Source organism: Equus asinus, chromosome 22 (assembly GCF_041296235.1).
Source record: "Equus asinus isolate D_3611 breed Donkey chromosome 22, EquAss-T2T_v2, whole genome shotgun sequence".
Classification (NCBI taxonomy): Eukaryota; Metazoa; Chordata; class Mammalia; order Perissodactyla; family Equidae; genus Equus; species Equus asinus.
In genome coordinates, this window is record NC_091811.1 from 45,489,055 (window position 1) to 45,502,452 (window position 13,398).

A 13,398-nucleotide genomic window follows, 5' to 3' on the forward strand; every position below is an offset into this window, starting at 1 on the left:
TCACTTTGAAAGGAGAACTCAATTTTTGTTTGCTTTGGGTTTTTTTCCTGTTGTATTTAAAGGACCATCCCTTAATGAGTACTGCATAGGACACTATAGCACTAAGAATGAAAGTGATTTAAGGAAAAAGATGGGAGATTAGGGAATTTGGAGCCTATCTGCTTTAATATCTTAGTATCACACAAACCTACCTTATCCTAAGCTTCAAGAAAGGATTCTCTCTTAGTAAGCAGTTTGTTAAAACATTGCCTTCCTAGCTGGTGTGCCCACATCTCACCCTCTCCCCACTGTATCAGCTACATAAGCTTTTACACTTATAAACACTTACTGAATACCAGCTCCGTGTGTGCCAGGGACTGTGCAAGGCCCCGGATGAATAAAGACCCCCTATTCGCAAGAGTTCCTACCGTATAGGAAACAAGCACAACTGAGAAGGGGCCAAGTGGGTGCTTAGTTGCTTCGCTTTCAAACTATGCCTTGGCTCTATAATAACATCAATCACCAGCAATTTTTAACAAGTTTATCATTATCAGGAGATTGAGAAAATAAAAAGAGGCATATAGAATGTTCTCATCTTCCTTAAAATAACAATACAAAGCAAGCACAAAATTAGCTCTTAAATTTTTTTTCTAATCCACGCTGTGTGGTGATAGATTCTCTTATGTGTGAGGTTATCAAATGTGAAATGTGTAAGCAACAACACTTCCAATGGTTTCTTACAGCTCAGTGTTTCCTCTCTTGCAAAGCAGAAGTGTGGCTGAGAACTGGCCTGGAAACTTTCCTTTTCTTTTATTACCTTTTTGTTGTTACTGAAGTTTTTAAAAAAGCAAATTTCTCTCACTCTCTCCAAAGGGACTCTCAGAAATTTACATAACAAATGCATATAAGTACCCTGGATTTCATTCATTGGAGCAAAAAATACCATCATTATTGGTGCTTCTGGATCCATGAGTACAAAAAGGATGAAAAATTCCTTTGAGAAACTAAGTACAACCTTAAAAAGCAAAAATTTAAAACTATCCCAAAGCAGAGTGGGGACGGAGGAGGGGAGCAGGTCAGCATGGCACTGACATTCGATAAATTTGTTTCTGATTCTTAAAAAATCTTAAATCACATTGAAAAACAGAAAACACAGGATTAGGTTCCCACCTGCTCTGGTCTGAGGCCCGGGGGCACCCAGGCATACTCCTCCAACGCACAGCCAGAATCGTCGTCTGACGTGGAACTTCGCTGGCACCCAAAGGCGAGTTTGCTCATTTTGGGCTCCATCTCCAAAGGCATAACAATCAAGTTAAAAGCCGTTTTCTCAGTCACAGGACATCAAACAGTGGCCGCTGTGGATAAAATAAGAAAAAACAAAGAAATTGAAAACCTGAAGACATTCCTCTTACTCTCCAAGAGCTTTTATTGAATGCTTGTTTACACACAGCTGGGACCCAGAGAAAGTCACCAAATTACTAGTGTCCCCACCCCTAGGCCCAGTGAAACTTAAAATCCAGGGCCACCCAATTCAGAAACAGCCCCCTGACCAGCTCAGCATTTTAGAAAATGCCCCCAAAACTAGTTTAGTTCAGTTGCCTTTAAAAGGTGCCTCTCTACACACTGTTCATTAGAAGGGTTCTCAAGAAAATTGCTTTGACTTTCTAGCTTGCCCACAGATGAGACCCCCGTGAAGTCCTGGGAGGGACTGTACCTGCTCCGGCCTTGCCCGCCACTATGTGCTGGGAAAAATGGCTCCACAGACCCTCCTCCGCTCCCCCACGTTTCCTATCGATTTTCCCAGCGGAGGCACTGCCGCCTGCAGCGAGTGGGTTCACTGGGCCAAGCTGCTTAGGTTTCAGGTTTCTGATCAAGTTTTGAGAGGCACTAGACTCAGTTTACTCACAGAGTAGAAACAGCACAGGTGAAGCCTTACATAGCACATTAAATCCACAAGCCTTTACTATCTGCGGGCTAACATCAGCCAGACGTTCACTGATGAGTTCCCTCAACAAAAAGTAACAAATCTAAGCACTAGGTTAAAACAAAATGCGGCTTGCCGAATCGCATCCTTAGCAGGCACTCACGGAATGGTCATGTGGCGCCTACTGTGTGTGCTGTGCTCTCAGCCTGCTGCTGGGCAAAGTAAGCTGTAAATCCTGCTCTGAAGGAAAAGTCCTCTCAGATCAAGGGCCGTGTCTACACAACAGTCACTGCCCTACCACCCAGGAGCTTTGTTACCACCATTTATGTTCCTTCTAAGTCTCTTCCCTCATCCCAAGACACTAAGAAGAAAAAAAGATACAAGACTTTCAAAATCAGATGCAGCTTTTTATACCTCCACCAAAAAAAGAAAGAAAATTACAGATAATTAGCCTAACCCAATTTTAGAGAAAACAAGGCTCAGGGAAGTTAAGTGACTTGCCCAAGGTGACATAGCTAAAAGCCAGAGTCTAGTCACACTCCATACCTGACACATCAGACTTCCAGAAATTCTTCTGCCTTCACAAATTCTCGCTTGTTTAAACAAGTAGGAAAGACAGAAAAACCTAAACATTTTCACCCTGAGACGTAAGTTATTTCTCAGCAACTATCGAATGCAACCCTAAATACTTACAGTATTAGAAAACACTAGTATTAGAAAAATAGCATTACAACCTACGATTACTAAAACTAAGTATTTCTTTTATAAATCAAAGGCAATAAAAAACTTCAAGTTGTAACAGTTCCCCATCCAATGGCTACAATCTTTATTAGCAGTAGGAACAATGCCACACAGTAGATATTATTCCAACTAATAAATTTAACTTTCATTCACCCTGAACAAAAAGTAAAGATGACCTCATTTCCTACACTACCATTGGGAGGTTACGACCTTTTAAACAAGTCATCATTTCACACAGGTGCAATTCATTCATATCTCGACTTAGGAAAGGCTTTCTAAACACAGGCACATTCCTCTTAGCCCTCAATAAAAAAGGATGTGTTAATGAAAGTCAGAAAATTTCTTGGATCTCGTCTTTCCCTTTTGTTTTGAAAAAAACAACTCCCACATGTCAAAGGAAGAGAACTAGAGGTTAAGAATTTAATTAGTAACTCAAAAACCCCCACCAGGAGAACAGGGTGCCTTCAGTGCAATTTAACCTGAATCATGAAATATGCACATTTGTCCTTTGCCAAATCCAGCTGAGAAGGGAGACAGTGAGGTACCTGCTCTGCAGAAACTTACAAAGAACATAAATATTAAATAGAACCTAAAAACTAAATGTCACTATATATAAAAGAAGAGAAAACACTACAAATTAAGACAAGTGATGGATTTTCCGAGCTAGCACAAAGACGCAGATTGCCGAAGATGTGAATTACTCTTACAGCTGTATTCCTTGATTAGCCTTTTGTGAAAACTGTACAGTAAATTACTATCCTAATCAAGGTAAATCAACTTTAGCAACTAAATGCCACAATCCCCCTCCCAATCATCTGGATGTACCGGTCACATCTCAAGCCCACAACTCCCACACGCTCATTCCAGCCTTTCCACAAACGACACTGAGGCCTGTCATCCATCAGCAACGTGAGGAATATGACTGAAGGAACATGAGTGACAGTTATTTTTACCACAGGCATGGCTTTCAGTTTCACTTGTTGGCACTCCAAGAGCTAACCTACTCCTTCTGCCTAGCCTGGCATCATTACTGTTATGACATTTAATCACCGTATCAAGCAACCCAATGAAGGCCTAGCTCCCTTAACAGCAGAGGAAGCTGAGCCTCAGAGCAATTTGCCACAGGTCAACTGTCCACGTTCAGTAAGTTAACAAGCAGTGGCCTTAGAACTGGGCCTCTCTGTGATCTGAAATCCCTACATCCCGGCCCCGCCTCCTGGGGGTGGAACCTGATTGAGCCAATGCCTTTTCTTTGGAGAACTACCCATGCTACTGCGCGAGACAGGAAAAATGACGTAACTGATGGGAGGCAGTCCGCTTTGCCCAGAGAAGGCATTTCAGGGAGAACCTACAGTCAGAAAGGGTTATGAAAATTCAGCAGCCTCACTCCGAGTTTATTCTTTGGAGAAAGCCTCTCTTTTTTTTTTTTATATCACAAGGTAACTTAAAATGACAAAACATTACATTTATTAGCAAGGTCTCAGAGCTGACCAAAAAAGAAACATCACAAAAGCAAAAGTTACACAGCCTGACCCCAACTTACCAGGCGGTGGTAAGAGATGCTACCCTATATTACTAACCACTTTTTCTTCACTTGATAACAAAAAGACTTGAATTTGGGTTTTTCCTTTTTTAAATTACCTGTACCTGTCAGCAGACCCAGAGAAGTATATGACTGTCTCATCCTATGTCGTAGGAAAGCAGTTGACTGCTCTGGGTCATGATGAAGGGTCTTCCTAATAACATGTAAGTATGACTGTTCTTCGTCTGCCAAAATACCACCTTTTAGGCCAAACAGGAAACCATGGGTGAATTAGATCTAACAGAAAAATTCCATTAATTTCATTTCCAGGGCTTGTCTCATAAGGTTGATCACATGAAATAGAGACACATCAGTTTTACATGTGAGTTGAATTACAATGAAATTGAACTATTCAAAGTCCGGGTTATGAGATAGAGTGAAACATTTTTTCAATTTTTTTTTTTTTTTTTGCAGAACCGGACTTAGATGGACAAGACTGGCTGTCCTGTGCCCCTTCCTTTATTTATTTTCTATGTTATTTACTTATTTTTGTAATTTTTTTATTTTGTAATTTCAAACTTTAGAAGAGATGCAAGAAGAGTAAGGCACTGCTATCCAGCCTGCACCCAGACTCATCAAGAGTTCACATTTTGCTTCATTTGCTTTATCCCCCTCCTCTTTCGGACAAACATACACACACTTCTGTGGGAACCATTTGAGAGTGTGTATTTTTTAGATTCTCCTAACCACAGTTAAATTAAACATGATCTCTTTAAAAATATATATATATAAAAAAACCAAACACCAACTATGTGCAAGGCATCATGTTAGATGCTGGAGAGAAATAGAATAAAAAGCCAAAATAGCTCAAACCCGTATTCTGTGATTATAATTCTGGATGTAAATACATCTCATCATGCAGGGAAAAGTAAAATAGTTTTTATGGGTTTGTTCACATTCCAAACAGAGTCCAACTATGAAGGAAATGTGCTGAGGAAGCAACACCTTTAAGATCTAACAACACCGTCAAAGATGGCACTGAGGTCAAGCACAGAGAAGAGGGATCTGAACTAAATTTGAGCAGGTGATGAGTTATTTGCAGGTACTATTTTGAAGAGATGACTAAAAGCCGACTATAAAAGTCAAGGAGAGAAATGAATAACAAACAGAAGAAAAAGGCAGGGATGCAAGGGAGGGGAGAAAGAAGTCTGTGGTCAGGTAGAGAAAGATGAGATACTTTTTTCTTAGAAAGACAAGCAGTATCGTGGGAGTAAGTCCAGGGAAGCCAGCCGATAAAGTGGAAGAGTTCCATTTCCCTCCTTTGTCCTTTCTCTCCCTTCTTCCTTCAAAATACTTAAACAGCCACTTCTCACCACTTAGACTCAAGGACAAACAGCTCGCAGATGTCCGACTTCTCAATCATCATATAATTGTCAAGAGAACATCTGACACAGGGGAGAGAGCAATACTTAGGGAATGGAATCTGGTGCTTGCAGCATTCAGCAAACTCAGCCCTGAAGTCTTCATGCCTCTGACAAGGCACCAGACATCTTGGGGCCTGGTTCTTTAAAAACGCCAACCATATTCCTTCCAAAGACAGTCTAAGGACACGGAAGAGTCTTAAAGAAAAGAATTATATGAACATAATGAGTTAGTGTTACTACTGACATGGACCAGTTGGCATTGTTACTTCCACTGTGACTACACAGATTTTCTTGAAGCTGACCAGCACATCCGGCATAAGAATAACCTGTTAATAAAAAAGACCGAATGTTGATATGCGAGTTTCAGCATCTTTGTGAGTTGGGAAGGGGCTCTAGCTTTCTGAAGGGCGAACCGTTTTGCCAAACTCTTGGCCACCATTCCCAGCTCTCTTGCAATCAGCTTCTAACCAGTCCCTACATAGAACCTTTGACACCAGCACACACAGCACGCATGGGCACATGCATGCGTGCACGCGCGCACACACACACGCAGCAGTTTAACCGTCTATGGAGCATGGCAGGGTCTTTCCAGTTGACCTAGGGAGAGCACCAACTGTGAGGACCCAGTGTATGCTTGGTTGTGAGGGGACACTTGGTCCTCAAATTAGACTGTGGCCTCATTCATCCAATGCAGTGATGTAATGAGTGGTTCCTCATGAAATTTACTTTCCAGATTCATTCACTCCATTCATTCATTCATTCTATTTACAGACCATTACTGAGCAATTCTGGGAGATATCAAGAAAGCAACTGACATTTATTCCATTAAAAGCCAGAACTTAAAAAGCATCCACTGTGATAGAAATGTTTCCAAATTCCATTATACATTTCCTTGCTTTCTTTAATGGTGGTATGTGTGTAAATTATATATGACCTAGCTTCTGGCTGTTTAGATTTGTTTTCATTTTGAGTAGAAAACAATCAGTAGAAAGAACACTGGCTTCAGGACTCAAGGAACAGGAGTTTTAATCCAGCCAACCAGCTGGGTGTGACCTGGGAACCTAGTTCCTCAACTAGAACATGCGGGGTTCAGGGATATCTCACCATGTAGAGCTGATATCCAGAATTGCATGGCCCCAGACCCAGGACTTTAAGATGGCTGACAAACTCTGTATTGTTATTTTCCTCCCTGCTCTCATGATCTTTGGATTCTTGTTACTTCAGTCTCTTCTGGAGTAAGTTCGTAGCCTTTCCCCCTTGTCCACAACCAACCTCCTCCAAATCTTTTTTAATGTGTTGCTTTCAATATTCTGTAGATTAGGCAATTACAGTTTGAAAAAATTTGTCTGAAGTACATAGAACAATTACGTTGTGGACAAAGGCTCACACCTCCTCCAACAAGCAAAGTAATCACTGGTGAAATAAGGTAACACACAGTATATGAAGCTGTTACTGAAGGTAAACAGCAGCTATATTATTTTGCTGTGCTATCTTGGTCACGTGGGGTCATTTATTTTCTACAGATTGTCTGCTGCATCCAGAATGGCTAAGGATTATTATTTTGATTGACCTTGACATACACATAAACAAGCCTTTACTATTTTTCCCTAAACAGCTTAATAAGTCAGCACAGCAGACATAGGTGCAGAGGCAGTGAAGAGTCGACAGTTTCAACGGAAGACGGATTCTTCCAAAGAAGCAATGGCATTGGTAGCACAGAGTAAGATTTTCAAGAGTTATACACACCAGGTGGAAGACTTCGGACCTAACCCTACAGGCAATAGGAAACAACAATGAATAGGAGGGTGCCACTCCTGGTCTTAAAATATGATAGTGATGGTCAGGAGAGAGAAAAGGAACCTGGGGAGGGCCTAATAGCCCAGTGTCACCAAGAGAGCCTAAACATGGTGGCTTAGGGAGAGAAAGTAAAAGGAACCAATAAGAAAGGGGAAACTGAGTCAAAAATAGTTGAGTCTTAGGTGATTGAAAGACGAAGAACCAATATGGAAATACTACATAAGCAAGTCAGAAAGGGAATGAGAATTTGAGGGGGTTGAGGAGAATGAGTTCAATCAGATACATATTGAGGTTAAAGCTGTACATCAGTTCTGGTATGGTTCCTATTATTCATCATTTTCTTGGACCAAGTCACCAAATCAAATCAAAATCATGCAAATAGAAAGCAGAATAATTTTCAGTGCCTGCCATTGAATACGAAGTGTAAGGTCATACTCCTAATTACAAATACTTTTCCCAATGTAATTCCACTCTAGTTCCTATGAGAAGACTACCATGGCATTGCAGGATCCCTAGGAAAAAGTCTTTCTTGTGTGAACATGCCCAGGGACGTCAGAAATCCTTTGATCACCAAAAACCAGAACAGATACTGATTTGTAAAGTCAGTTGGGCTAACATTCCCTAGGTGTCCCCTGCTGCTAAGTGCCATCCAGTGGGCCACAAACTGCTTAACAACTTCTTTGTTAAACTGCTTGTTAACAAGGCCTTAGGACATAGAAGATGCAGATCACACACCCCCATTCAAAAGCTGCTCTAATTCTGCCAGGCTACATATGCAGGTGAATTAAATTTACCCACTAATTTGACAGGAGAGAGACCTGCTACACTTCCATTCTTTTCAACACACAAAATATATTACCCTAACGGATACATGTATTTCTCTGTTTATGGTGTCCTTCACTTAAAACTTAAAAAAAAAAAAAATACAGAGACCTTTAAAAGTCATAGGTATCAAAACTATTACAATCAAGATTTGATTTTCACAGGAAAAAGAGAGTAAACTGTTACCTCTTTAAAGCTGTCACACACCCAAAGAGCACTCAATGCCTATTGTCTGCTAAAGACAAAAGTCAGGGCCAACAGAGTCCAATTCAATTATACTGAAATGAACTGGAAAGATAACTGTAAAATAAAAACATCATGAAGTATCCGGAGATATTACTCAGAAACATTCCTTCACTAAAACGACCTCCTACCAATTAGTGGCATTAGGCCATATGCCCTTTGGCACTTGCTCTATTTTCCAGGTAAACCTCCATCCAACTCGTACATTTTCCGACAGCTGAGTGGCCTGTCACGTACCATCCAATTGCCAAGAAGCTCTCCATTTTTCCAAGAGGAAATGTGCACTCTGCAGGGTTTCAAAGCATTCTAATTTCATGCACAAATACATTCCACGACAGTAAGACAGACCGCTTAACAAAAGGAGGAAACATGATGACAAAGCACGGTCCTCTGCCAGGGCGACGCTCTGGGGGTCAGGTTATTTGGCTGCAAACCGGTATAAAAAGACAAAATCCCAAAAGCACGCTGTGGCGTGAGGCGGACCACGCAAGGCGCTGTTCCCATGAACTCCTTATTTTTCATAACGGGGGATGCAGATATTTTCTCCAAATCGGTTCCAGTCAGTCTCCTATTGATTTTTTGAATTTCCATTTTCAACGGCGGCCCAAGGAAACGGCAGCCAGACTCGACTCCAATGTACACACAGACTCAGGTTTCACGCCGTCACCTGTTGGCTCCTGAACAACACTCCTCTTTGTGCAACTTACAGCACTCATTGGAAACAAGTTTCCAGAGAAAACACTTCAAGAAAGTGTTTGAGAAGTCACAAGACCCGAGTTGTAAAAACAAATTCCACACATAGCCTGGTTTATATTGACAGAGATTAATGTGAAAACCCGAGCTTTTGGAAAAAAGGGGTCGGGAGGGGAGCCGGAGGGAAAGGATGGCACCTTCGTCGGGAAGATTCGGCTGGCTAATTCTAGACAGGGGGCGAGGGATGGCTGTTGGGGCTCCACTGGATCAACCCAGGCCCGCATCGCCAAGAGGGACACCTTCGAGCGGGCGGCAGCGCCCCCTGCGCCCCGCTGTCCCTCCTCTTGGCGCGGCGGTGGCTGCTCGAGCCGCGAGGGGGCGCGCCGGGCCGCGGGTCGGAGCGGGTCCCTGCCCCTCGCCGCCTCCCCGGCCTGTCGTACCCGGAGGCCGGGCTCCAGACGCGGCGACTGGCCGCGATCCCCTCCGTGGCGCCGCTGCCGGGCCCGCAGAGAACAGACCCCGGGCCCCGGGGATGGACCTGTCGCCCTCGAACCCCCTTACGCACCTCCAGAAAAAAGCCTCGCGCCGCCTCCCAGCGCAGCGTCACCTCCAAGGAACAGCACTCGCCCCGCGGCTGGACGGCGGTGCCGAGTGGCCGCCGGTCCCCGCGTCTCTCCCGGAGCCTCCGACGAGCAGCCCCCTCCCCGCGGGCGCGCCCCGACGCGCGCACCCTGCAGCCCTCGGCGTCCAGCCCCCGCCGCCCGGCTGCCATCAAGCCCGGGGCCAGACAGCGGCTCCCCACCTGCGGCCGCGGGGCCGAGCGCGGCCCCAGCCCCTCCCGGCGCCCCGCGACTCCGCCGGCCCCCGGCGCGCACTGACCACCCACCAGCTCTGCGACCCGCCGAGGCTGGCGGCCCGGCGCAGTTCTCGAAGGCAAACGAGGCTGGGTGCCCTCCAGGTCACCCTCGCCCACCCATTTCCGGAGGAGACCCTAGCAGGGCGGGGTACGAGGGGCGGGGGCAGCGAGTGCGGGGCCCATTGCACCGCGGCCGGCCGCGCCCCCTGTCGCGGCGCAGCGCTAGCCCCGCCCGGCGGGCGAGGGGTCGCTCCCCCGCCCCCGCGTGACGCACCTTTTTGGGCCGCTGCACTACGAACCCCTTTCGGGGCAACGCGGCGATTCTCACCCGCGGCAGCAGCCTAACCAGCCCAGAGGGGGCCCGCAAAGGTCCTCCAACTCCCCAGAGACCCTCGGTCCCTGCCGGCGTCGCCGACTCTGCTCCCCGCTGTTTGAGTCGCCACGTCCAGGCCCCCGCATCCCCCACAGCCCGGCTCTACGTCTCTCCAGGATTCTCCACTGCGGAGAGAAAAACGCGGGTCTCCGCTCTGCGCAGGGAGCCCGCCCGCGGCCGGCGATCTTCAAAAGTAACCAGAGCCCGCATTAAAAAGTAACCATTTCGCTTCCTACCCGTCCCACCCTCCGCGGAGGGCGGAGAGCGGCGGGCTGGCCGCCCGGCCCGCGGTGCCAGCCCTGGTCGGCTCCCCGCTCGCGTCCGCAGGAGGCGCCTGCCCAGCTACATATCGCCGCTGCCGGCTTTCCAGGAACTGTCACTGCTGACCGTGCCCCTGGCAGGTCTTCACGATGTCCCGCGCGCACGTTATTCCTGGAAAAGTTACCCACCCACTTGGCCAATCTCGTGGCTGGAGCACCTACCCACCTCTGTCCGCCTGCTCCATTCCCGGAAACCCTGAGTGCTCAGAGCAGCTGAGATGCAAAGACCCCATGATGCTTATGTAAACTTCCCCCTCCCGCAGGTGCACGCGCGGGCCACAAAACGCTGGGGTAATATGCAAGCCACCTCTTACAGAAATCGTCTCCACTCTGCCCATAACAATGATGTCAGCAAATGGCACGTTTAACCAAGTTCTCACTTGGAAGGGCTCATTAACATATGAATTCTCCCCTTAGGACTTCTCTTGCATTTCGGAGAGATTCCTACTGCTTAGCGCAGGAGATTTATTTTTATCAGTAAATAACAGCAAAAGAAAAGGAGCCAGGTCAAGGGATGCACGTAATCAAGTACACAAATAGGAGCTTTTATAAATAGGTTAAGTGAATTTCATTATTCGAACACAAGAACGTGCCCATACGCAAGGCTAATCTTGTTTCTGAGCAATTTCTAGGTACGCGAAGAGAAAGCAAAGTTTGGCAATAGTTGTCTACAGAAAGGACCAAGAGATGTAAAAACGGGACCTCAAGGCAAGCCCAGAAAGAAACGATAGATGAATAATAATCCACAGCAGAGGTCTGAATCTCTTATGAACTACAAATTTTAATTTCTGCAACGGCTTCCTTATCACAGGTGATCAAATGCCAAAGGAAAGGAGAGAAAAAGATGCAATATTTAAGAGCTTTGTCAATTTATAAAATGCAAGTAAATAAAACCAACTTAAAATGGTCACCCGTTCCTTCAGGGTCCCACCTTTTTTTTAGGTTAAAAAATCCTTGTACCATCAGGATCCCTTGGGAGTGATTTGCAACATGTATGTTTCTACAGTATACAGCTGCACAAGCGCCCATTGTAACTGGGATCTAAAAATACACAAACAAGTTGCCATAAATAGAGCAGTCAAGTAAATAACTCTGTGGCCAATTTCTGTTATCTGTGCTGCAAAGCAAGGCAGCTGAGAGGCTGCTTTTTTTAAGATACTTTTTTAAAGTGGCAGAGACAAAAAAAGTTGTGACTCTGGCAGTAGACTGGTTTGGAAATGGATTCAGACAACAGGATTTGTAATTCAAATAGACTCTGTTGGCCAATATAGATTCGTTTTGAAGACAGTTCCCAAACAGTTCTAACATTGAGCTCCTGTAGCCTTCAAGTTGTGTGGGGCTTTGTGGGAGGGTGGGGAGAGGACTTCAAAGGTTACCACTTTCCTCTGGGGAGCTGTGAAATTAACCATGAATACCTAGGTCAGATTTCCTTCTCCCTATTTCATTCTGTTTGGGCTTCCTCCAGGAAGTCATCAACTGACAGTATCTATAGGACAAATGAGCAATCAGTTATTGATTTAAATAAACCCCAAACTATCACATCCTTATGATAAAGGGAGTATCAGCAGCCCATGCTTTAAGCCAAGTGGATCCTTTTGGAAACAGCTTTTAAAGGAGAGCTACACATTAGCCAAGGCCACAGAACCCTCCCAACTACAAACCATAGCAACACTTATCAGTATTAAATGTCAGCCATTGTAAGTGTGCTTCCTCCAAAGCAGTAACTTGTAAATACTGTTTGTTATATTTTCAACAGGTACTGTCAGCTTTATTGCCTATTGTAAGTGTTTTTAGTGATGAAGCCGTTTGGAGAAAGTTAAAAGCTTCCTACTAATGTTCAATCTGAATGCAACAGGCTTTAGTCTGGTCTGAAAGACATTATTATTGTCAAGGGTGAATTTATGCAGGATGAGGAGCAAGGCACCCAACCAGCATCCTTTTGTTTCAGCCTGGTGGAATATTCATTGCTTGCAGATTACACTTGAGAGGTGGCTGAGAAAGGAAGCCCAGAAATTCACAGGACTTGGTTGCCTCACCCCATCCTGGTCTCTGCTCTACCGTCACCTCCTCAGAGGAGGCCTGCAACCTCCCTAATCCTAACTATCACCCTTGCTCTTGTCTGTGCTATTCGTCTTCATAGCACTCAGCTTTGCTTGACATTATGTGTCTGTTTGTTCATGTTTGCTGTCTTTGTCCTCTCCGAGAAGGTGGGGACCTTGGGGATTTGCTGCTGTATTCTCCACACTTAGAATCATGCCTGGGATGAAGCAGACAAGTTCCCATTAACATGAGTTAAATGAGTGAATGATTTTTGGACATTCTTCTCAGGCCCTCACAGCTACAACAAGTCACTCTGTGCAAGTCACTCTGTTTCTAACCTAAAACCAGAGCGAAATGCAATGTCCTAACGGAGGAGACTATGATAGAAAAACAGAAAAATGCCAAGGGCAGAGAAATAAAGAGGCAGCATTTGTTTGTCAAATGCCAGCCAGCCCTCTCGGGTCTGGAAAAAAGAGATAAAGTACAGAATATAAAGCAAACGTTGGTGCCATTCCTTAGTTCCCCTGTGATTTATATTTAGTGACCTTGAGGTCTTTTCTGCTCCTTGCCTCTGTCTTTTCATTTGTTAAACAGACCTGCTTTTCAGTTTTAAGAGTAAGAGTTGCTCTTGGTCTCAGACATTTGGAAGGATTTGTAACTAAAT

General features: G+C 45.0%; 1 protein-coding gene across 7 annotated transcripts in view; it reads right to left on the minus strand.

Annotated features, from left to right (window-relative positions):
* Positions 1-13,398, minus strand: part of PRICKLE1 (prickle planar cell polarity protein 1) — a 103,446-nt gene that overhangs the window by 12,763 nt on the left and 77,285 nt on the right. The window contains exons 1-2 of one of the 7 annotated variants that reach the window (XM_044755744.2): positions 10,861-10,884; positions 1,150-1,334 (exon numbers count right to left, since the gene is read on the minus strand). In XM_044755744.2, coding sequence (XP_044611679.2) covers positions 1,150-1,281 — 132 coding nt within the window. In that variant the 5' untranslated portion in view covers positions 1,282-1,334; positions 10,861-10,884. Of the gene's footprint in view, positions 1-1,149; positions 1,335-9,710; positions 9,852-10,031; positions 10,220-10,275; positions 10,756-10,860; positions 10,885-13,398 lie in introns of those variants that run through there. The other 6 variants (XM_014864264.3, XM_014864262.3, XM_044755746.2 and 3 more) reach the window with 6 other exon arrangements.